Raw genomic sequence first — 23,395 nt, forward strand, 5'->3', positions numbered from 1 at the left:
GCCCGCTATCGTTGATGAGGTCAAGAATCAAGAAACCGGAACAATTCATTTTCTCATTGTTTCTATAATTGTCACCATGAGCAGAGCTCTTTTACGAGGGGCTGCATGCCAGTCTTGCAGAAATGAGGTACTGCGGTCTTTTGTATCTGTCTCCGGTATTCCAATGCCGCGATACTCTCCTCTTTCCCCAAGCACTCGAGCTTTCTCCGCTCTAACTTTGCGACGCTCCGATCGCCCCCCAACCACGCATCAGCTTGACATTCATCTGTCCGAGTCGGAAGAGCCAAAGTTGGAACCGGGAGCTAGTGAACCCGCCGGATCACAACATGTCCCCTGGTATTTGCAGGAAGAGGCGCCACCAGTCAGGGACCGCTCATTGAGCGAAGCCCACCTCCCTCAGATCCCAGAAGACTCGCCAGAGATGCTTTCGACCCTTTTGGAATACACATATAAGGACTTGGGTCTAGATGAACTCACGATGTTTGATCTTCGGGGTCTGGAAATTCCTGCTGCTCTCGGTGCCAATGTCATCATGATCATTGGAACTGCTCGTAGCGTGAAGCACTTGAACGTCTCTGCGGATCGGCTTTGTCGCTGGCTGAGAAGTCAGTATAAGCTGTCACCGTATGCGGATGGTTTATTAGGACGCAACGAGTTGAAGATTAAACTCCGACGCAAGGCCAAACGAGCGCGTGCCGCCAGTGCAGCAGGCACAACGGTTGACGAGAAGGATGACGGAATCACCACTGGGTGGATCTGTGTGAATGCGGGCGTGGTAGACAAAGGTGCTTCGACGACGCAGCTTAGTGATGTTGGCATTGAGGGATTCGGTAACCTTGACCTCGGGACTAGCGTGGTTGTTCAGATCTTTACTGAGGAAAAACGGGCTGATGTTGATCTGGATGGACTCTGGGAAGCCACCTTGGCTCGAGAAGGGCGAAAGAATACCCGAGAGGGCGAGAAAGGTGCTTCCAAGACTGCTTCTCCTCCCCGCTCTATGTCCGATGGATTTGGGTCTTCCCCCGGCCAAAGGAGAGGCTTCCATACCATGCGGCGACTCGCACATCCAGCAACGAGCTCCATTGAATCCAGATTCGAGTCTAAGTTCGCTCGCAACGGAGCTTATGCTCCAGCTCCAGCTGACGCGGCAGTCGTCGCATCTCAATTAACACCGACTTCCTTACTTCAGATCCTCTCTGAACTCCCAGCTGAGAGTGCACGAAGTGAACTTGGAAGCGGTCCAGATGATCGGTTATCTACTATTTTCCTACGCCTCTTCTACAACAACAAGCACGCGGCCCGGTTCTCTGCCCAAGAAAAAGCTTCTTTTCGATTGAAGCTATTTTCGACTGCTGTGTCCAGGCAGCATCCGGCTTACAGCAAGGATGCGCTCTTTGGCGCATTCACAGATTTTCTTCGCGACGGGTATGACCTTCCGGACGACCTTGGATTCGATGTTGTTTCTGCTCTTCTGACACCCAAACCAGTAGAGACCGTTACCGAGGAATCCGCATCTAAGCTCCTAGATACTGACATGGAGCTTGCTTTTTCTGTGCTTGATCGATTGAGTCTCCGCGGTGTTCCGATCCTTAGCATGAGAATGTTTAACATACTCTACCAAGCGGTCGGTGTTTCAAATACAGCATTTTCAGGTGAATCGGACTCAAAGGGAACAGCTCAAAAGTCCTCTATAGTCCAACAAAACGACTCACAAAAACAAGTTTTGTCTCGACTATCTAAGATTCTCTCGGCGGCCAATGTTCCATTTGTTGCAGAAGAGGCTCGTCAGCTTATGGTGACACTGTTCCGATGCGGCGACTACGATGGATTCTGGCGTCTGTGGCGCCAGTTCCCTTTGAAAGGTGTGAATCGTACACAAGACGATTACGTGAAGTTGTTCCAGTTACATGCTGAGCTGGGCGAAGAACGGCGAGCCCGCGAGTGTATTTCGACAGCGGTCTCTGTGATGGATCAGGAGTCTCCTGCTATCGTGCTGCAAGGTCCGATCATCACCGCCGTTATGCACTGTATCTTGGTCGCAGATCCGAACCTGCAGAATCGAGATGAAGATGCCCCTCCGAGCTTCTATCTGCCGCTCTGGAGTAAATGTCAGGAGGCGCTTGCTCATGAAAATTGAACAAGGATGAGCTGGCCATTGAGTTTGTGGTTCATGTTGGTTTGAGGTTCTAGGTGAACTTTGTGGCGGGATCGGAGAATGTAGTGACTCCGGATTTGGGACTTGTTAGTAAAATAGGGTAGCATACATTCCCCATTGTACAATATCATACATTTTCATATTCCTACATCTATGTAAAGTTGAATGTCAAAGCGTAGTGCCTCAGGGTAGCGTTGTAGTGAGCTCGGACCACGGAGCCGCAGTCGCAGCCGAGGCAGAGTGAAAGCGGTTTCATACTGCAACATTCGGCCAATATCCCAGACATCACCTTGTGAACGATGACTGGCACTCCTCACAATGGAGTATCTTCCTAGTCTTCAACAGGAGTTTGACGAGCATAAGCCGTCACTTTTCGGTAAGTCGATTGTTGTTCCTTGATGCTTCCCCGCGGAGATGGGGCACCCCAGACATGGGGAAACCCCCATACAACACAAGCATCGCTAACAGAAATTGCGCTCGACAACAGAACTCCTCGCTGAACAACAACTCTCGGATCTCCTTCCTCCATCTCTACGTTATCTTCTCGCAGTTGCAACACACCGTCACCCGCGCTATCTTCTCCGGATCCTCAATTCATATGACGAAGTCTACGCCCTCCTTTCATTAATAGTCGAACGTTACTACCTGCGAACATTCGGCGGGTCTTTTACGGAAAACTTTTATTCCCTGAAACGAGAGCGCGTTCTCCGCACAAAGAATGGCGAGATTCCGCGCGCCCAGGTTGGCGCCGCAGGCCCCGTCCGCGACGCCCTCAAATTACACTCGACGGATATCTGGAAGAATCTACTCGTTATGGTCGGTATACCCTATTTAAAGCGCAAGTTGGATGAAGCATACGATATTCATGCCGCACCGCATGCATCCCTGGTCATGGGCGACGGCCCCCGATATAATCCCAGCGACGACCTGCCGGCCAACCCGTCGCTGCGCCAGCGTCTCTTACACTACTATAAGTGGTTCCTGCGCAAAGTCTACCCATCCGTAAATGCAGCATACTACTTCTCCGTTCTGGCGTTCAATCTCGCCTACCTGTTCGATAACACAAAGTACTCCTCCCCATTCCTGTGGCTTATCGGCACGCGCATCCGCCGCCTCGGTTCCGCAGACCACCGCGCCATCGCCGCAGTGCTAGATCCCAAGCCCGGCCCAAGCACCGGACGATCTCAACGACCAGGTGGAGGCTTGTTGGGTCTCCTGAGCCCTCAAAACCTCCACTCACAGCTCCTAACCTCACTACGATACTTCCTCCCCGCCTCGATCTTCGCCCTCAAATTCCTAGAATGGTGGCACGCAAGTGATTTCTCTCGCCAGCTCGCCAGAAAAGCAACCGATGTCCTGGATCTGCCGGCCCCGGTCGTGGCAGGTCTTACATCTCCCGCGGAACGGCGCATATCGTCAATCCAGGATGAGAAAGAGAAAGCAAAGAAGCAGGCCGAGCAGGAAAAGAAGAGCGGTGATCTCAAGCCAGCTCTTAAATCCCCCCGTCGCCACCGACCCCCCATCTCTGCCACTTCATACCTCCCCATCTACACCGTGTCTTTGCCTCCGGCTGATTCCTCAAGTGCTAACACATGTCCTGTCTGTATGGGCCAGCTCGCTAACCCGACTGCCTGTCAGACGGGATATGTGTTCTGCTACGTTTGTATCTTCCACTGGCTGAACGGCGAACACCAGCGCCAACTGGACTTCATGGCCGGTGAGGGTGCTGGTGCAGCGTGGGAGGAGGAAATTACCGGCGATGATGACGAAGTGAAGGATGCTGGTGATGATGATGAAAAGAGTTCGCGCAGGCGATCTGGGAAGTGGGAAAGTGGTAAGGGTAGATGTCCTGTTACGGGGAGGAGAGTGCTTGGAGGCACTGATGGGTTAAGGAGAGTTTTGATCTGATTTCGATTTCGGAATATATAGCGCCTTCTTTCTATTTATACAGTAGTCTTTAAGTAGGAGTTTGCAGGGATGGTTACCCGATGTACATATTCGCTGTTCATGCATAGAAGATATACTTCAGCATGAGAACCGATGTGTATTTCCTTAGGTCTTAAGCCCTGGAGCTTGCAACGTACTAAGCGCAACAACAACTTTGATGCATCCTGCGGCCGGTACATCGAGCAATGCTCAATGTGCGCACGTCCCAGTATACGTGAACGCCATACCACCGATCTCAGCAGGCCGCTCCCCATCGGTGAATTAGATCTAGCAACGCGATGCCTCAAATGCCCTTGTTGCATGACCGGCGAGTATCGTCGCCTCTTCCTCAGACTGCACGATGTATGCATACCCGTAGACCTCCTGATTAGGATATCCCTTTATCAGAGCGGGATAATCGCCCCATTTGGCAATACTGTATCCGATGACCTTGGCTTTGCGTGGTTTCGGACTGTCTGGTAGATCGATGATTCGCTGGAAAAGTGACGGTACTACCAATGTTCCGTAGAAGAAGGTGAAGCTCAGTTTGCTGTGTTATTTGAGGGGCAAGTGATGGTCGATATCGATTGAACTGACCACCAAGTAACATTTGAGTGAGCCAATTATCTCTGATATGATCACTCACATTCTAGTTACTATGTTCTCATTCTATTCTCAGCTGGATGCTCAGGGAAGCCAGAGTTTAGCCTGAAGGATAAGCGGAAGTTTATTGAGCAGAATGAGCGGTTGAATAGGTATGTTGACGTTTTGGTCTGGGAGGTGCTCGCTCCATGCTGACTTGTCGGATGTAGCAAACTCGCGGACTGGGATGTCTCTGTCTGGAATTTTTGATAATATGCTTAGATACTGACAATATCATTTACTATGTTCTATATCACCACAAGAGCCAATATACCTCGGCGAGAGGGGCGGTCTATCCCAACCCCCCTATAATTGTATTACTCTGCCGTTATGTTTATAGATTGACAAAGATCCACTATGTATGGAATAGTGATATGAAGGATTGAGGAAGAAAGCTCTCTTTCTGTAGCTAGGCAGGCGTGACAAACATGGATAAGCAAACAATGCGAATGCACAAGCAAGCAAATTCTGCTACTTCCATCATATATTGAAAATCGCCCGTATCGACATTCTAGGTATGGGCAGGATAGAAGGCTGAGGCTAATCTTGAAAGATGTTCCTGAGGTTCTGAAGTTGTATAACCACATTTACAGAACAAGGGGGATCTATAGCAATAGTGCGTAAAAGTCCAGTCACTTCTCTGTAATCAAAAGAACCAAGCAAACCTTAAATGGTTAACGCCGGTCGACTATGTCCGTTGGATGATCGGTTGAGTCGACTGACTGGAATTTCGAAGAGTGAGCCGAAGTTACTATAGAGACGTAAAAAAACGCCATTAAACAGCCTTCGCTCCCGGGAACACAGTAGGTCACAATGTGCTCAGCATCTGATTGAGTGAAAGAACAAAGAGGTAAGATGAGATTGAATGGGCTGATCAGCCTGAGCAGTGGGATGAGCTGCTGTTCAACTTCCGTCCGTGAGCCGGTCACTCCCGAGGCGGCAGTTCTACCGTCGTCTAGAATTGATTACATGTACAGCTTCAAGGAGACCCTTAGAAAAGTCCGCAAAGAACTCACACCTTTGATTAATGCATCAAAGCACAATATAAAAACAATGAACCTAAAGTTTCCAAGCAAGCCATCATTCCACTACCGGATGATATAAGGCTCAGCATTTTCCCCGAAAATTAAATGCGGCCTCTCAGCAGCAACCTTAAGAACGGTCTGAGCAAAGACCGAGTTCGCCCAAGCGAACCAAGGACGAGTATAGTCCTTGATATTAGTTACATTGATAGACTCATGAACAAGTCCAAGCAAGCTAGAGTTGCGCACAAGATTGAGGTTGCCAATGATCTCATCGTCGTCGTCAGAAGTCATAGCCTGCACAAGTAGAGACATGGGCCAGGCATTCTGCAGTCCAATGTGGGGACCACCGATGCCGTGGAATTGAGGCCCTTCCAAGAAGTAAGGGTTAGATGCCTTGTCGGTGATCATCTTGCGGGTATTCTGGTAGACGGTGTCTGACTTGTCCACAAAGCCGAGGTAAGGGAGGGAGAGTAGGGAGGGTATATTGGCATCGTCCATGAGGATACGAGAGCCGTAACCATCGACTTCAAAGGCGTAGACATCTCCATACTTGGGGTGCTGGACGATAGCATGGTCACGGATTGCCTTGGCGAGCTTGGTACCGCGTTCCTCGAGGTCGGCGACTAGATCGGCGGGACCGCCTGCGGTTTTGATGACCTTTGCGGTTTTCTGAAGCTGCACTGACATCTGGGCGTTGGGAGGAATGAAGAAGCCGAGAATAGTGGCATCGTCACTGGGACGGAAAGCACTGCGAATCAGGCCGGTATCGCTGTTGAGCGGGTTTCCCACACCAGCCAAGTTGAGAGTCTCAGTCCCAATGGTGGTTTCACGCTGGAAGGTATACTGGTTTGTGATAAACTGGTTTTTCGAATTGAATGTAGGCTGGGATTGTGCGTCGATGGTTTTCAGCACAGTTTGCAGCGCCTTGTACCACCGGTCTGTCAGGAAGTCCGTCGAGCCAGTGTTCTCATAGAACTCAGTGCCCAGCTGGAGAAAATGGGCTAGCGAGTCTAGTTCATACTTGCACTCGAAAACAAAAGACGGGTTGTAGGCAGGATGCACGGTATCCTTTTGGGAACTGTTCTCGGGCTTGACGCCGCTGGCAGACGGAGGCTGAAAAGCATTGCAGTAAGGCGATTGAATGACAAACTCGGATTGGGTGGCGATAGCACCGAGGATGAGGGAGTAGAGACTCTTATCCTTAGCAGCTAGCTTTTGGTAGTTAGTGAGCTGATTGGTCGAATCGCGCAACCATTCGGCGTTAATATCGCCCGTCACGATAAATGTCTGCACGCCAGTCCACTGAGGGCCATCTCTCTTGGCCTTGGAATTAGTGGGCGTTGATACATTCTGGTGCCACCGAATAGTGGTATCTAGAGTGTTTGGGAAGGCGTTGCGGAACAACTGCGCCAGGTCCTTATCGAGAAGACGCGAGGTGATATCGTCAATAATTTTCTCGACGGCTGGTGACGAGAATGTCCGACACACTTCCGCAGGTCGCTGGAAAGGAAGATTTAGAGGACCACCGCTATAAGGGCCGCTGTGACATTGTTAGCAGACTGTGCGGGGAAGTCTTCAGGGATATATACTCACTGCGGCGTCGATGCATAGGACGTGTAGTCAGGGCAGGCTCGTCGCACGATGGTCGACTCGTCCCTACCTGGTAGGGCACTGACCTGGAGACCCAACAGGGCAATTATAAGGACTGCTGATAGTGTCATTGTGTACAAATAAAGATGAGGGACTTGTTACATGGGGAAACGCTGTAGATAAGAGGGGATCGATGTCGATCGTAACCGAACAAGGGTGCATTCCAGGGCACGGGTCAATGTATGCAGTACATTAAAGAGATAGTCATTGGTTCAATCAAGTTGCAATGGGATCTCGGAAGAATAGACAGCGAAATTGGGGTGACATTCGCACGGTTATTTCCCCACAATGCGGAGAGATGATCGACATTCAGCTTCCTCTTGGGATTGTTATTCTACTCTACTGCTAAATTGGACTACACAAGGAACATCTACCATATTCCCACATCTCAAGGTTAATACGAGCTTTTTCTAGTTTGGAATGTGCCTAAACTTTACTCAGTGTGATCCCAGGACCCAAATAGTATACAGGATATAAACAAAAGGACGTCATAACGGTTGAATTTTGAACTGCCCATAACATTGGACGTTTATTAGATACGCGTATGAGACATTTATGACCCCAATAGCTAGTAGGTAGCATCAATCACTTTTTGCCAAAGAAAGACATGATATTCCCTTGACCCTGCCCCTGAGCTTTGCCAGCCTTGCCCTTGGGAACGTTGACCGCTGGTTTCTTCTTAGGCGCCGGCTCATCTTCGGAGAAAGACTCCCATGTCGGCTCTTCCCGAGTTACTGCACCAAAATTAGTACATGTCAGTAGATAGATGGGTCTAAGCGGAATGCACGGACCTAGGAATCCTTCTTCATCCTTGACCGTGGTTTTCTTCATGACTTGACGCTTGCCGCGTCGCCGTCCACCGTTTACCGTCACATGTTCTTTGAGCTCAGCGGGCTTGGATGGTGGCGGTTGCTCGATAGGAGTGGGCTCTCGTTCTGGCTCCTCTTCGGCATCGGGCATTTCTTCGTCTGCGGCAAAAAGTTTAGCTGAAACCTTTTTTCCAGTGAGGCTTTGGACGTACCATCAGCCTCGTCATCGTCCATCATTTTCTTTAGTCTTTCCTCGCGCTCTTTCCTGCTCTCCCGGGTTGCTATTGTTGCTTTGTCGGTGCTGTCGGGGAATAGTTCCTCGGCTTCTTCTTCTTCTTCAGATGCATCGTCAAGCACAACATCTTGTGCGGCCGGTTCTGCTGGAGTCGGCGCCTTTGCCTTTGGCTTTGCCTTGGCGAAAGAGCTGAAAAGATTACTCTTCTCGCGCTTGGGAGGCGCAGGTTTGCCGGAGGTCTTCGAAGTTGCCTGGGAGTTAGTAGTAGAGGATGACTGGGACTTCGAGTCATCGGGCTTGCTAGCTTCCGCGTTTGCTGGGGGTGCCTCCTTTTGCAGTGGCCGTTTAGCAGGGACTGTTGACTCGATAGAGGGGCTTGGCTTAGCAGCTGGCACCCTAGTAGCTGGGGTAGGGGCTGAGGGTGGACGTGCCCCGGTTCTCCGCTGGAACATGCCCAAATTAGACTGTGTTCATCCTGTCGAAGTAATAGATGTCATACCTTGACATTTAGGCTCTGGATCATGCCCCATTGCTTCCCGCACTCCAATGGATCCTCCTGCGCATGTGTATTGGCGATCTCCCGACTGGCGTCAACCAATACGTTCAAGTCTGGGAGAGTTGTGGGCTCGAGACTGTAGATATGAATTGTAGATATCGACTGGAATGTTAACTTCGCATCTGCTCGCTTCAATCAGTAATCAGTCCATCGCCGAGAGTCACAGAGTAGTGAACCTTCCAAATCCTCCTCACGCACTAAGATAATAGAAGCGGTGCGGATTGAGTTCGAGGCCCCATCTTGGTTAGGCATTGAACTGGGCAGGTAAGGACTGCTCTGCATAAGTTCATCCTCATCGTTTCCATGGCCATTTGTAGGTGCTGGTTCGGGTGCTTTTTGGATTCCGGAGATGACGTAGGTTGCGTGAACAGTCGCCGGCTTCTTCGCATTTTCGTTGCGGTGGAACTCAAATAGAATCCTATACAATCAAAAGTCTCAGTGCCAATTCAAGCTGCGATGTTCGTTGCGAAGCCAAGACGTACTGTTTGGCCCGGTTGGCGTGCACTTTGATCGCGCGACTCAATGAGCGATAGGTGATCTATACTTGGTGAGATTTTGTTTGTAAAAAGGGCATAAGAGGAGCATACAGCCCGTCGCTCATTGAGAACATTCTCTGCCAGATACAACTTGGAGTCCATGGTTGCTGTGAAATGCAAATTGCCCCGACGCGTGCTCTACCACTTTACGCGTATCAGTCAGCGGGTCTTGGCGTCTGTCTCTTAACACTCCACTCGCATTCTCCTCTCTTAACCGTTGTCACCGGCCCAGCCCGGTCCAAAAGCATACGGAAAAAGGGTTTTAAGCTTGAGGCTTATCTTCTACACCAATGGACTCAACGAGTGACTTATCCGACCCTACCCAATGGCTGGAAACGCCGCTTTCTTTACTCGCGCCGCTCGAATCCTCATTGCGATGTCAAGTTTGTAAAGAGTTCTTCGACAATCCAGTCATCACCTCTTGCTGCCATACATTCTGCTCATTATGCATTCGCCGCTGCCTGAGTGCTGAGGGCAAATGCCCAGCTTGTCGATCCCCCGACCAAGAGCTCAAACTACGCCGCAACTGGGCCGTCCAAGAACTGGTCGACGCGTTTCAAATAGCACGGCCGAGTGTTCTTGACTTGACCAAGAGGGAAGCCGCGCGACAAGCACAGGCAGAGGAGCAGAAACAACAACCGTTACAGAAGAAGCGAAAAGTCAGTCAGGTCGAAGAAGAGGCACACGTACAAGAGACCAGCTCGCAAGGACGGCGAACACGCTCCCAACGGGGCAAACCTGAAGTGGTAGACGACAGCACTACCTTGAGACCTGCCCCCGAAGTGATTGAGGATAGCCAGGATGACGAAGAATATTTTCCCGGTATGTCTCCTTGAAGGCACGCATCTTAGCCTGGTCTAACGTCTCATAGAAGACGGTTTGGTTGCTTGCCCTATATGTAATCGCAAGATGAAGGAGGAGGCAGTTTTCCCTCACCTAAACGTACACCAACAAGAAGAGGAACTGCCAGCAAAAACCCCTATAAAACCTGCGACTTTCGGGTAGGATGATTCTATTGCATACATCAAGAAAATACCGCTAATTGAACGCTCATAACAGGCCACTGAGAGTGCCCCCAAAAACCAAAACAGCTTCGATAAACAACCCGAGCGACTCCCCGCAATAAACTACTCCATATTGAAGGAAAATGCATTACGAAAAAAGCTCGGAGAACTCGGGATCCCAGCCTGGGGCCCGAAACAGCTCTTGCACAAACGCCACACAGAATGGATGAACCTGTGGAATGCAAATTGTGACTCCAAAATCCCCAAGTCTAAGCGCGATCTGCTTCAAGAGTTGGATATCTGGGAAAAGACCCAAGGAGGACTTGCGACTGGGCCTTCGCCTTTTGTGTCATCTAGTAATGTGATGCGTAAGGACTTTGATGCGAAAGGGTGGTCTTCGAGCCATGATGATGATTTCAAGCGTTTGATTGCGAATGCACGCAGAAAAGTTGGGGCTAAGCCCAAATCAGCCAGCCCTGAGACAGCTGCGCTCGCACCGCAAGTGAATGGTAGCCTCGTCGAACCCGTTCTCGATATCGATGCTGATCATGTAGTCGACCTGTCTGGGTGATCCTGGACCAGACACGTTGAAGTCGAATTGATAAACGAAGCAGTCCGATGGCAAAGCAATTTTTGTTTCCACAACACGGGCATCCTTACTTTGCTGGCATCGGGTTGTCCTCAACAGACATGTTGGAGAGCCGGTCGATGTTATCTGCTAGCGCTGAGTCCACATTTTCAGCCACACGTGCTCGGTGAGCAACGTCGTCGGAGGCTTGCTTGACGCTGTCCAATTCGGCCAGCCTTTTCTCGGTGGCGGCAGCTTCTTCCTTCTCCCTTGCCTCCTTGTCGCTCTTTTCCATGGCTGCGAGCTCATCATCAATCTCTCCCTCATCAATGACAGGACCGGCCTCGTTCATGATGCTTCCAACCTCATCCACCTTGGTCATCTCCTCGCGTAACTCTTCCACGATATCCTCGACCTTCTCGGCACCGCCAATCTGGTTGTGTAGACCACGAAGGACACCGGTGCTTGCCTGCATGACTTGTATCATATCTACCTGACCGGCCGCTTGCTCAATCTTAGAATATACTTCCTCAAGCCGCATGAGAGTATCAAACCTCTGTTGAAGGTTGTGCTCAGCCATTTTCTTCGACCGAACGGCCGACAAAGCGGAGATGCGATTTTTGTTTGCAAGGGCTGTCTTAGCAGATACATTTAGCTCAGCGATCTTAGCTTCCAAGTTTGCGACCTGTTTCGATAAAGTCGATACCAAGGTCTTGATGGATGCAATCGTGGTGTCCTGTTGTGTGATTTCTCCATTATCATCTGGAGACTTGAACTTGATAGTCTGGCATTATGATTAGCCAGTCTTCTGACCAAATTGTATATAACCCAATTTACCTTGCCATCAAATGCAATAGCATCGCTGTCGCGGGACAAATAGATTAACAGGACTTCAAGATCTGAATCCGACAACTCCGTAGCGTCATTCAGTAGGCCCGCAAACTCCTCCACAAATATTTCTTTGGAGTAGATAAGATCCAATTTAGATGAAGTACCGCCCGTAGCCTTCTTGACAACTCGATCTGCCATTTCCTGTAGATTATCGACCAGGACTAACTCCTGCACCTGCAATTCCGGCGCGGAGTCACTCTCAGATACGACAAAGCCCTTTAGCTGCCGAACCCCCCAGCTCATGACATTCCACGGACTCAACACCCCAGGATCGATCACTCTCCATTGACTCTTTTTCTGTAGAAGTCCAGGAGTAGTCTTGTAGATTTTTAATGGGATCATCGAATTCTTGCGCACTGCCTCGTCCTGTGAAACCCATTATTAGCTTCTGTCAGCACCATGACCAAGGGAAATATGTATCTACAAAGAGCAACATACAATAACAGTACCCAGCGCAACGGGTCTCCCCCACTCAGAGCTCTCCAGATCGCGGAGGAGCGACTCATCCGTGCGCAAGATAAGATGATCTGTCTTCTTTCGTCCGGCTGGCGTAGCGCCACTAGCTGATACACTCGAGTCCGAGCGTACACGGACACCGCGCGATGATGTATAGCCACGCTTTGCCGCTCGGTTCAGGGCTTGCTCCCATGCGGCAACATTCACGGCGTACCCATCGGGGTTTGTTTTCTTCTGGGGCGTGAAGTCGGAGTAGAGAGAAGGAAGACGGTTTCTAGAGCCAGAATATCAGTCAATAAGGTTATTTTGCTTTTGGCTAATTCTTTTTAGGCCTTTGAGCAGACTTGGCACATTCGGGGGTATCAATTCTTACCTTCGAAATGCTTCCTCGTTGTTGAGGATGTACTTAAGAAGGTCGCTCATTGTGCGTGGGTATATAGTAAAATTGAGGCAACTCGCCCTGAGAGATAAGGTCAAAGTATGTCGAAAGTGGGATTCACAAACAAAGCGGACCACATGAGGGGATCATCACTGTCGCTCCGTCAACAGCTTTATCGATAAGCCTCCACGTGACTGGGCATACATTTGGAGATTTTGGAGATTCATCTTGCAACTACATACTCCGTACAAGTTACTATACATGGAGGCCAATGAATTGTTTAAAAAGCAGGACCTAATATGATCACACGAAATGTATATTACAAAAGAAAGAGACCAAGATTCAACATAATCCGTTGTGGCTTTATGAACCAAATAGGTCTGCTATGGGGTCACGATGATCAATTGAAAAGGCCCTTGAGCTCTGAATCTGCATCAACAAGGTCTTGCAACTCATTCTGGACATTGTCCTTTACTCGCAACGCCTCAGGCTCCGGAGAATCAACTGCAATAGGAATAGGATTTTGCAAGACATACTTGAGTAGCTTCGTCGTCTGCTGCAATTCGCCCTTCAGCTTACCCAGCTGCGATACGGATTCTTCGTTGTCATTGGCAGCAATGTGCAGCCAACAAGAGCACACTCCACTCAAGATTTCCCCACGCCAGCGCCAGATGCGTGGGTGTGCGTTCTTAATGACCGCCTGTGTCGCTGCCGTTGCCGCACGGAGCAGTGGAGGGTGTGCGGTTCCAAACACGTTTGAGAGTGTAGTGAACAGAATAGGGATCAGATCTTGGAGGTACTTTGTCGTGTGTATTCCTAGCTCGTTGGTGAAGATGGTGATCTTTTCTAGTAGGAAAGTTGAGAGGCGGGGGTAAGGGAATGATGCAGTTGTTTCGCCGGAAGTTGGAGTGCTGGAGCTTATATGATGGAAAGAGGAAATGAGGTTTGACCGAAGGATTTTGGCGAGGCCGGCTGTGTAGGCGTCTTTATCTTCTTCAGATTGTGATTTGCCTTTGTAGGCTGTCTTGAGCGTGCTGAGGAGCGCTGGGTATGCTGCTCCTAACAGCTTAAGAGACCGATCTTCGGGTGTGATAGTTGGCAGAGAAAGAAGGCATGGCGTAACGGCTTCTTCGAAAACAGATGTGAGATTCGTTCGTCGAAGGATGTCCGAGTCGCTTTCTTGGATGGGTTGGAGCAGCTGAGTTAGCAGCACACAACCTTCCGTCTTAAAGGGCAGGTTGTTGTCATCAATCATTGCTAGTATTGTCGGCACGAAAAGAGGGAAGTGTTCCTCGAATTGTACCTTGTTCTGTGGCTGGTGTGAATGTCAGCAGGGAAGTAAGAAATGAGCACATCTTTGAAAATAGCATACACTGTATTGTGAAATGATCCACGACAGCACGGATGCAACGTAAATATCCGTAGTCTTCCAACGCTTGACTGGTCCGTCCAGACCATTTCCACCAAAGCGAGGTAGAGTCTGAGGATGGAAGTTCTTGCGGCCAGCATTGGTGATAGCGGGGTTCTTTGTGTTCGCGAAAAGAGGTCTAATTCTCTCCTTGAGGATGAAATCGATGGCGGGCCAAAACAATTTAGTGTCCTGAGTGTCTTGAATCCAAACGGTCATCAACATTGAAGCCGCATCATTGCTCTCCGATGTGACCCATGGATTGGCCTTGTTGTCAAAACATGCTCCTGCCATGAGCACATCTGCCACATTATCTGGCATGCGCTTGGGCAGACTGGGCAAAGTTTTGTTCAAGACTAAGAGAAGCTCCATAGCCATTTCTGATCTAAACCGACTCTCTGTTTGGGCTTGAAAGACGTCTGTTTTGCACATTAAAAAAAGGCATTCAAGGAGTATTCCACGCGAGCTTACCGTCTGAAAAGTCTGCTGTTTCGTCGAAATTACTAGCAAATTCTGAGCCAGGCAAAGCAACAGCACTGGCCCACTCAAACAAGTTGTTCACGGCCTTGGTTTCGACATCATTCAATGTTCGAGGACCTGCGTCGTTAGGCAGTAAAGGGTCCCAGAATTCGATGTAGCCTATCACTGTCATGAGGCTTTCACAAATCTAGAAAGTATTAGAAAATATCAATCGAGATTTTGAAGCAACTAACATTCAAATGAGTGGAATGATCATGAGATGAGATATCCTCCCATAATTGACCCAAATCACACTTGGAGGCGGCCATAGCACCGGGGAGAAAACCAGTGGGCACCTTTCCGGGGGTTTGGATAAGAGCCTCACGGGCTTCTTTGCGTAATTTATCCATATTGTCTTTTGATATTATTAAAATTGATTGCGGTAAAGAGTTGAGGTTGGTGTAAAGTTCATGTTGTACGCTAGATTTACTAGGTTTTTTCTTTGTCATCGATCGGATCATCACAACCCCAATTCTGCTCGTCGGCCAACGATTTCTTCCAACGCCCTTTCCTTGTCGGTGATCTCGGGATGAAGAAGCTGCCATTCAAGGCTCATGTTAACTGCCTTTGCCATCCATGGTCCTTTTTTGATCCCAAGGCTTTCCATAATTTCATCACCATTTACAACTGGCCGGAGGTCACAAACATCCTCCAGGTCATTTTCTACAATGTACGCAAGGAATTGGTCGTATTCCTGGGCCACTACACAGTGTGAGGACAAAGGATCAGAATGCAGGACGGGATGGATCTTACCTTTTGAAAAGTCACGGAGCCCCATGACTTCATGCAGAATAGCCAGAAGAATGCACAGTTTCCAGTCCTTATTCCACGCCCGAATTTGCAGCCCAATTCGCTGTCGAATCTCTGCAGGTGTTCCACTGAGTTCCTTGGCCAGGAACGCGGTTTTGGTTTTGATGATTTCTTCGTAGTGCTGAGCTGCAGCACGTAGCCCATTGAGAGTCTTGTTGTCCGTGCGGAGACTGTCTCTAGCGACTTCAACCACGCGTGGGGGCAAGGGCTTCCCTTTAGGACCTTTCACGCAACGGGCGGGGATGAAGCACCAAGGAGCAAATGTCGCAACCATCCAGGCATGATATAAGGTAGATTTGTCACGAAATAAAATATCGCGAACTCGCTTCGTAGAGGCCTGAAATTCCTGGTTGTCGATAGGTTCTGGCCGGAGCAACCGTGCCAGTGTATTGTAGGCAAGAGGCCATGTCGATGTATCAGCCTTAACATCATCCTGGTGATTGGCAAAAATCGTGGGAAACAACTTCAGTCGATCAATGAATTCTAATGCACCACGAGGGTCAGGACCTGCAAGTGACGTGTTAATTGTGTACAAGCTGTGATCGTTAAGCCCAAATATCTTACCACGCAGCATCTTTTCTAGCTCGGTTCCCACACGTTCCTTGCTGATCTTAAGTTTGAGTGCCTCGCCAATGTCTTCGATCTGCATAGCTGCCTCTGTTTCTTGGTCAATCTGATATCCCAGCCTGCTGGCGAATCGGATCAACCGAAGTACGCGCAGAGGATCGTCTTTGAAGGTCTGGTAGGGCTCCATTGGGCATCGAATGATCTGCTGTGCCATATCGTCCAGTCCTCTTTCAGTAAGGTCCTCCAATCGCGATTCATTAAGATTGTAGAAAAGCGCATTGATAGTCGCATCGCGCCTCAAAGCGTCTTCGACCGCAGTGCCAAACTCCATTTGGGGATTTCGGCTATCATCTGAGTATGTTTCCTTCCTCAGATTGACTAAGTCAATATCTAGGCCGAAGATTTTGGTTGTAACAGTCTCAAGGTGCTTTGACTTCTCCGGATTGGCCTCAATTTTGTGAAGGCTAACGATAGCATCGTGCATTTCGCCCTTTGGAAGACTTTGCTTGTATTTTTCAAGACGTTCTGGCACATCCAGGTATTCTTTCAGAGCCATTCCGAACTGGTATCCGGTCATATTGCTGATGCCTACGTCGATGTCATGGCTTTCAACTCCAAGTAGCTTGTCCCTCACCCAACCTCCTGTGAATCGCAAAACGGTATCCGAACGATTTGTTTCATCGTTTCCTTCTGTTACGGCCTTTTGTTCACTGATGTATCGGGCTACATCAAGGAGGAGGGTTCGTAGGGTGCTCTCGAGCGGAGTGAGCTCAATAGTAGGAATGGTGGGGGTCATGGTTGCATATGAGTGTTTTCGCTCGCGGGACGATATGCGCCGCCTTTTACAGACTCGCTCTGGGAAGTTCGGGTCCGGTTCGGTGTTGCGCATGGAAGAGCGACAAGGTGTAAAGTAGGTTCGGAGGGGCAGATCTTGTGGAATTGGTCGTTTTTGACCTGCTCCTCTCGCTAGAGTGCGGGCAAGTGGAGCTTTAACTGAAGGAAGACCGAAAGCCTCAAACAAAGACCCAATAGAGCGCAGCCGCATTGAACATAGTTGTGTTAAGTACTTAGAGAAAATGAGTCAAACTGATTGTCGATAAGCATATGAGCTCTCACGTGGTTTGCATCACTGGTCGATGCGCTCGGCAACTTCACTTTATACACTTGATTACATTTAACATTACGACATTACAACAGGACCCAGCAGACTCTATACTGTGACTAACTGTTCTGTCGGTTGTCATTTGTGCTTGTGCTTATCGGCCCGAATCACTCGACTTGGCTTTCTCCCCCCAACAACACCGTCTCCGTGAAGCCGCCCACATCCCACCTGCTCTATTACACCTCTCTCACCCTCATCTACCAGTCGATGGGGCCTGTCGATCAACTTCAATTGCCACAAAGTTACATAAAGCAGCAGGTGTCCGTCCATGACATCGCCCGGAGATGCTGCTCCGGTCAAACCTCCGCCGTCTTTCTCCCCCGGCGTTGCGCGAATCGCATCCACATCACCATCACGATACCTTGGGGACCATGAACCATCTCAATCTCTAGACGCTGAACTGGCAGAACCGTCCACAGTATCGTCTCCGACCCCTCTTTCATCCACGATCGCCGACTTGCCAATACGATCTGGCTCTCCGCATTCGCGCTCTGGGAGATCCTCCACTCCGCAATTAGCAAGGTCATCTGTCGGTTCGTCTCTTGATGGACGATTCGATGGCTCGGAAGATATAAGGTCGTTGATTATCCGGTCGTTCTCACCTACAATCGCAGTCCATGCCTCCGAAGACACCGATGATCTGGTGAGAAATAAGGGGTTCAAAGGAGGGTTTTGGGAGTTGGTCCGGCCATTTGGAGAAACGGTCTCTGGCAAAGTTGTGATTCGGGATAGTATAGGCTCCAGTCGAGCTTGGGAAGATTTTGGGGTGCGCTTTGTCGATTTCAAAGGAATCGACAAGGCCCCGGCCGGCCGAGAGTCTGGGCTCCTGGCACAGATGGAAGAGGTGTTATCCAAGCAGTTGGAATCCTCTGAAGGTTTGCATGCCGCGTCGGTGCAGACAAAGGATGTTTTGGGATACCCTGCCACTACACCATTATGCAAGCTGTTCCTGCAACAACTTCTGTGTTCAGCACCTGCAGCGCCCCATGAGACATTCGGCCACCCGGTGGCCAACGTAATAGCAATCAGTTCCCGCAACCCAGCGCCGTTGGAGACACTCAGACAACTCTACGCTGATACTACCACCGGTGACAAACATCCACCCGAATGGGTCAACCAGGAGTATCTTCGGTATTATGTCTTGGTTCATGATGAGGAACGAGATGATATCACAGAATCTACAAAGCTTTATGATCAGATGAAGCGGCACTTTGGGCTACACTGCCATCTTTTGAGACTGCGGAGCAGCCAATGTGTGGTAACAGATGACGATAGCATGCAAGTTCCCCAATGTGAATGGCTCTCGCCTTCAGAGCATCTTTCCGGAGCAGGCGAAGCAGGTAAGTCTGCATTGTATTACTATCAAAAACGGTCTAACGTTTACCTAGAAGCTTTGGTTGATCTTGGTACTGATGGCACACCATACCTATTTGATTCCGATGCCACTTCAATAAGGGCATTTATCCGGGAGTTGGTAGTGCAGTCAGTAATACCATTTATGGAAAACAAAGTAGCTGTGTGGAATGATCAAGTTGCATCTCGGAGGCGTGGCATCAGCGGCAGGTTCATCTCGATGTCACGGCGGTGGGCTGGTTTCGGGTCAAGCTCTCGCTCGAGCATTGCAGGCTCATCTGGAGGTAACAGTGGCAATTACGATTCAACGCGACACTTTTATGGTCCGGATACTCCTGAAGCTATCTTGCGAAAGATGGCGGACTTTGCATTCATGCTTCGTGACTGGAAGCTCTCTACGTCTACATATGAGATGATCCGATCTGATTTCGGTAATGACAAAGCATGGAAATATCATGCCGGTGCCCACGAGATGTGTGCTGTAAGCACGCTCCTAAATCCTCTGGCAACATCAGCCAAGATCAAGCTCGACAGTGTCGATCAAATGTTTGAAACTGCGTGCTACTCCTACCTCACACGTTGTTCAGATGCGCCACATGCACTCCGCTGTCTGTCTCTGGCGGTTGAGCTTCTGAAATCTCGTGGTGGGTCAGCCACCGAGAGCGCAGCCAAATGGGCCATGCGGGTCATGGACTTTGGGTTGGTTGGTTCGGTGGGCCAGATTCTGTATACGGAGCGGGTAGCAGCTTGTTACGCTTCAAAGACACCAGCTGGAGCCGCAAAATGGGGTGGACGCCGCCGAAAAGCCGGGATGTGGAGCATCCTCGCCGCCGATCAGTGGCTCAAGGCTGGCAAGCCAACACTAGCTTCAGCCTGCCTGGAAGAAGCTGAGCGGCTTTATGCTGACGTGCTGCAAGCTGATGGCGTGTTTCCAATGCCTGAAATGCAAAGCTTCATTGACAATTTGCGTCATGCCGTGAAAGTTGAATATCTTGAGGCGAGAGGATTCGATGCCCGAGATGAACCAGCCACCGAAGATCTGGCGGGCACTGAAGAGACCAGCGAAAAGCTTGATAAACGCAATAATCGTCGATCCTTGATTGGGCTGCCTGTGCAGTTGGACGCTGGTACCCTCAACATGACGCAAGGACCTCGGGACCCTGAGAACCCTCCCAATGATGACTTTGAACGAGCTTAGACTCATTGCGTCCTTAATACTTCATCACAGCATATAACCATAGAATAAATGCCTGTTCAAACAGAATATTAGACCACGAGCTATTTTCTTGAGCTATATAAAAGTGAAATGGTCAGTTCTATCGTGGAGTAGAAGGCTCTAGCACTGTAATTCTATCGATTTATAATTCTGGCTTTCTACTTAGGCAGATTTAAATATATGTATATAACTCAACTTGTTCATCTTGCTCATCTTACTCTTTGCGTCTCAATTATTCTTCGCTTTGAAAAAAGTTCTTTGAAGTCGCCTTGAATATAGATCATCGGGTCTTGGCAGATTGGCCGCTATTTACTGCGATCGACGTCATGTGGGGACCTTTCAACTTCACATCGCCCCCAGATAGCTTCCACAGCTGCCACTGGTTCTATTCTTGGGAAATGGAGAGCTTTGACGATGTTTCTCTAATCGGACCAGTTTCTCATGAACCGCCCTTTCATGATGATCATCTACCACTCCCATCCGCTGACCCGTCAGAGAGTTCGGCCAAATCGGAGCTCACAGTGACACCGACCTCAACCATAACGCCAAGTACGTTATCATCTTCGCGGATTGAACGCACTGATGATGCTGGATTGGTCGAAGATGCCTCTGTCGTATCAGAATTTCCCCCTTTGCCTTATAACCCCTCACCGGGGACTCGCATCGAAGAGGAAGGCGATGGGGAGGACGAAGAGCCACGTGTAGCGACCTCATTTGAGCGAGAGGCATCCGCTACTTCTGCGCAGAAACATCGGTCGATACCGGACAATTCAGAAGACGAAGGCATCAATCGTATGCATAAATTCACACTCTACGAGACCGCGACTCGATTTTATATGGTTGGAATCAATCTTGCGGAGACCCGTTTTCGGATTCTGAAGATCGACCGTACCTCTGAGTCCGGTGAACTGAGCATCACCGAGGATGATATGGTTTATAACAAAAGGGAGATGGTTCAGCTGCTGGATGCGATCGACGACGGAAACAAGAGCTCTGGCGGGCTGAAACAGAAATGCAGTGCATGGGCCTTGCTTGGATTCATCCGGCTCACGGGCGCGTACTATATGCTTCTTGTCACTAAAAGAAGCCAAGTCGCCATGGTTGGTGGTCACAATGTTTACCAGATCGACGAAACGGAATTGATCCCTTTGACCACCTCTGAATCTTCACACCTTAAAGCTGAGAAGCATCCAGAGGAGGCACGATATATTGCGATCTTGAACAATCTCGACTTGTCGCGATCCTTTTACTTCAGCTATTCCTACGACATCACTCGCACACTTCAACATAATATTACCCGGGAACGCAAGCTTTATCAGGATGGAAAACCGCAGCCGTTTTCGCAAGACTACCATTCCATGTTTATCTGGAACTACCATTTGCTTACACCTGCTGCTGAAACCATCAAAAATCCTTATGAGTGGTGCCTTCCCATCATCCATGGGTATGTAGATCAATCCAAGATGAGCGTTTACGGCCGGTTAGTCTACATCACAATTATCGCCCGTCGCTCTCGATTTTTTGCAGGCGCGCGTTTCCTCAAGCGAGGTGCGAATGACTTAGGATATGTTGCCAACGACGTGGAGACCGAACAGATTGTCTGCGAGCAAGTAACCACATCCTTCCATTCAGCTGGCCCAGTACTCCATGCGAATCCTCACTACACTTCTTTTGTTCAACACCGTGGCAGCATACCTCTTCATTGGACCCAAGAGAATACAGGTGTATCACCAAAGCCGGATATTGAACTCAATCTAGTTGATCCGTTTTACTCAGCTGCGGCACTGCATTTCGACAACCTTTTCAAAAGATACGGAGCTCCCGTCTATATTCTGAACTTGGTCAAATCTCGAGAACGAACTCCGAGAGAGTCGATACTTCTCAAGGAGTTCACGGATTGCGTGGCCTACTTGAACCAATTTCTTCCCGAGGACAAAAAGCTTATTTACGAGGCATGGGACATGAGCCGTGCGGCCAAAAGTCGGGATCAAGACGTGATTGAAATATTGGAAGGTATTGCTGGGAGCATTATTCCCAAGATTGGATTCTTCAAGAATGGGAACGATGCGGAATCCGGCCTGCGGCTTCAAGATGGTGTCGCAAGAACGAATTGTATCGATTGCCTTGACCGAACGAATGCTGCACAGTTTGTCATTGGTAAGAGAGCACTTGGCTATCAGCTCCATGCTCTTGGTATCATAGACGAGACAATGGTCGAGTATGATACAGATGCTGTCAACCTCTTCACCAACATGTGGCACGATCATGGAGACACCATCGCTATTCAGTACGGCGGGTCCCATCTGGTCAATACAATGGCTACCTACCGCAAAATCAATCAGTGGAGCAGTCACTCTCGTGATATGGTAGAAAGTTTCAAGCGGTACTACAACAATTCTTTCTTGGATGCTCAACGCCAAGAAGCATACAACCTGTTTCTCGGAAATTACATCTTTGCGCAAGACACTCCAATGCTTTGGGATCTCTCTTCCGACTATTACCTCCATCACACCAACCCCAAGTCTCACTCAGAGAGAAAGAAGCCCAACTACATCTCTTGGTACACCCCGGAAAACTTGAACAAGAGGGAAATGCCACCCCTCCCCTTCCATCCCAAAGAGCCACTCTCACGCTTTGACGACTACTGGCTGGAATATTACCGACCGCTTGCCCTTTCCTCGCTCTCCAAGGTCTTCTCTTGGAAAATGAACTCTACATCCCGCTACTTGCCCCCAGTCCGGCCCGGACATCCAGTTCCTGACCTCAGTCCTTTCGTTCCGCGTATCCCCCCAGAGCAAATCCAGAGAGAGCGCGTGCCCCAGCGCAGCGTAAAGATCCAGGAGCCATCCAGCACCCGAAGTCGGGCTTCATCAGGCGCAACACCGACCCACCAGCCTCCATCATCTACTAAGAACCCCCCTGCCACGGGTATCATCAAAGAACCTACTTTTGAATTCCATCAAGCATCAAATGTCCCGCCTATAAATCCTCCCACTACCAGATCTATTCCCAGCAAAGCCGAGATTGCTCAATGGACACTCGGTCAGCTCACCAATGACTCGCTGAATCCCTCTGTCACCAGTGCCGAGGCAGAAGAATACGAGAGGTACATCAACCACCCACTGAAGGTCCCGTTAGTTGTCACATCTGAAGATGAAATGACAGCCGCCTCACTGCGAGACCACGGGTATAATCTCGATCTCCTCGAATATGCAAACAAGTGTAACGTGGAGGAATCGACTCTTGAGGCTAACGCGGAGGAAAACATGGCTGACTATGCTGAGTTTTTGAACATCTCGGACGATGGTCTTACCGTGGCTGGTGAGGATTATGAGAAGAAGAGGTATAAACGGTACCGCCAATGGTTGCGCGGGAAGAGTCTCTTTAAGCAGCGTGTTGATCCATGATTCTATGGATTCGAATGTTGAGCATTGATTGTTTCTGTGCGTTTATGCAGACGTTGATACCCAAATTCCGTGTGTTCTATATCTTTGAATAGTCTTATTATCATATGCAATAGGGCCATGA

General features: G+C 49.4%; 10 protein-coding genes across 10 annotated transcripts; 5 read left to right on the top strand and 5 right to left on the bottom strand.

The window, feature by feature from the left end:
• Window positions 1-76: 76 nt before the first annotated feature.
• N7529_002378 (RsfS/YbeB/iojap family protein) lies at window positions 77-2,137 on the top strand (the record flags this gene model as incomplete). Its single annotated transcript, XM_057237906.1, has 1 exon — window positions 77-2,137. The coding sequence occupies one exon, from the start codon at window positions 77-79 to the stop codon at window positions 2,135-2,137; it is 2,061 nt and encodes a 686-aa protein (XP_057100517.1).
• A 336-nt stretch (window positions 2,138-2,473) lies between these two features.
• On the top strand, window positions 2,474-4,063 carry pex12 (ubiquitin-protein ligase peroxin 12; the record flags this gene model as incomplete). Its single annotated transcript, XM_057237907.1, has 2 exons — window positions 2,474-2,531; window positions 2,643-4,063. The coding sequence occupies 2 exons, from the start codon at window positions 2,474-2,476 to the stop codon at window positions 4,061-4,063; spliced, it is 1,479 nt and encodes a 492-aa protein (XP_057100518.1).
• Window positions 4,064-5,811: 1,748 nt separating this feature from the next.
• On the bottom strand, window positions 5,812-7,469 carry N7529_002380 (glycoside hydrolase family 125 protein; the record flags this gene model as incomplete). The annotated part of the gene is made up of 2 exons (XM_057237908.1): window positions 5,812-7,288; window positions 7,342-7,469. The coding sequence occupies 2 exons, from the start codon at window positions 7,467-7,469 to the stop codon at window positions 5,812-5,814; spliced, it is 1,605 nt and encodes a 534-aa protein (XP_057100519.1).
• Window positions 7,470-7,983: 514 nt separating this feature from the next.
• N7529_002381 (uncharacterized protein) lies at window positions 7,984-9,636 on the bottom strand (the record flags this gene model as incomplete). The annotated part of the gene is made up of 7 exons (XM_057237909.1): window positions 7,984-8,132; window positions 8,190-8,366; window positions 8,420-8,885; window positions 8,942-9,127; window positions 9,197-9,416; window positions 9,481-9,536; window positions 9,586-9,636. The coding sequence occupies 7 exons, from the start codon at window positions 9,634-9,636 to the stop codon at window positions 7,984-7,986; spliced, it is 1,305 nt and encodes a 434-aa protein (XP_057100520.1).
• Window positions 9,637-9,824: 188 nt separating this feature from the next.
• On the top strand, window positions 9,825-11,109 carry rad18 (E3 ubiquitin-protein ligase RAD18; the record flags this gene model as incomplete). Its single annotated transcript, XM_057237910.1, has 3 exons — window positions 9,825-10,356; window positions 10,406-10,535; window positions 10,626-11,109. The coding sequence occupies 3 exons, from the start codon at window positions 9,825-9,827 to the stop codon at window positions 11,107-11,109; spliced, it is 1,146 nt and encodes a 381-aa protein (XP_057100521.1).
• An 85-nt stretch (window positions 11,110-11,194) lies between these two features.
• Window positions 11,195-12,876, bottom strand: N7529_002383 (putative vacuolar sorting protein SNF7 family protein; the record flags this gene model as incomplete). The annotated part of the gene is made up of 4 exons (XM_057237911.1): window positions 11,195-11,890; window positions 11,944-12,363; window positions 12,436-12,727; window positions 12,827-12,876. The coding sequence occupies 4 exons, from the start codon at window positions 12,874-12,876 to the stop codon at window positions 11,195-11,197; spliced, it is 1,458 nt and encodes a 485-aa protein (XP_057100522.1).
• Window positions 12,877-13,232: 356 nt separating this feature from the next.
• On the bottom strand, window positions 13,233-15,109 carry N7529_002384 (Tti2 family protein; the record flags this gene model as incomplete). The annotated part of the gene is made up of 4 exons (XM_057237912.1): window positions 13,233-14,147; window positions 14,205-14,659; window positions 14,712-14,907; window positions 14,954-15,109. 4 exons carry the CDS (start codon window positions 15,107-15,109, stop codon window positions 13,233-13,235), a joined length of 1,722 nt encoding a protein of 573 aa, XP_057100523.1.
• A 110-nt stretch (window positions 15,110-15,219) lies between these two features.
• On the bottom strand, window positions 15,220-17,181 carry N7529_002385 (tRNA adenylyltransferase; the record flags this gene model as incomplete). Its single annotated transcript, XM_057237913.1, has 1 exon — window positions 15,220-17,181. One exon carries the CDS (start codon window positions 17,179-17,181, stop codon window positions 15,220-15,222), a length of 1,962 nt encoding a protein of 653 aa, XP_057100524.1.
• A 385-nt stretch (window positions 17,182-17,566) lies between these two features.
• On the top strand, window positions 17,567-19,849 carry N7529_002386 (TRAPP III-specific subunit 85 family protein; the record flags this gene model as incomplete). Its single annotated transcript, XM_057237914.1, has 2 exons — window positions 17,567-18,638; window positions 18,687-19,849. 2 exons carry the CDS (start codon window positions 17,567-17,569, stop codon window positions 19,847-19,849), a joined length of 2,235 nt encoding a protein of 744 aa, XP_057100525.1.
• A 344-nt stretch (window positions 19,850-20,193) lies between these two features.
• N7529_002387 (phosphatidylinositol-3,5-bisphosphate 5-phosphatase) lies at window positions 20,194-23,274 on the top strand (the record flags this gene model as incomplete). The annotated part of the gene is made up of 1 exon (XM_057237915.1): window positions 20,194-23,274. The coding sequence occupies one exon, from the start codon at window positions 20,194-20,196 to the stop codon at window positions 23,272-23,274; it is 3,081 nt and encodes a 1,026-aa protein (XP_057100526.1).
• Window positions 23,275-23,395: the final 121 nt, after the last annotated feature.

This window comes from Penicillium soppii, assembly GCF_028829465.1.
Source record: "Penicillium soppii strain IBT 18220 chromosome Unknown utg000003l, whole genome shotgun sequence".
NCBI classification, from domain to species: Eukaryota; Fungi; Ascomycota; class Eurotiomycetes; order Eurotiales; family Aspergillaceae; genus Penicillium; species Penicillium soppii.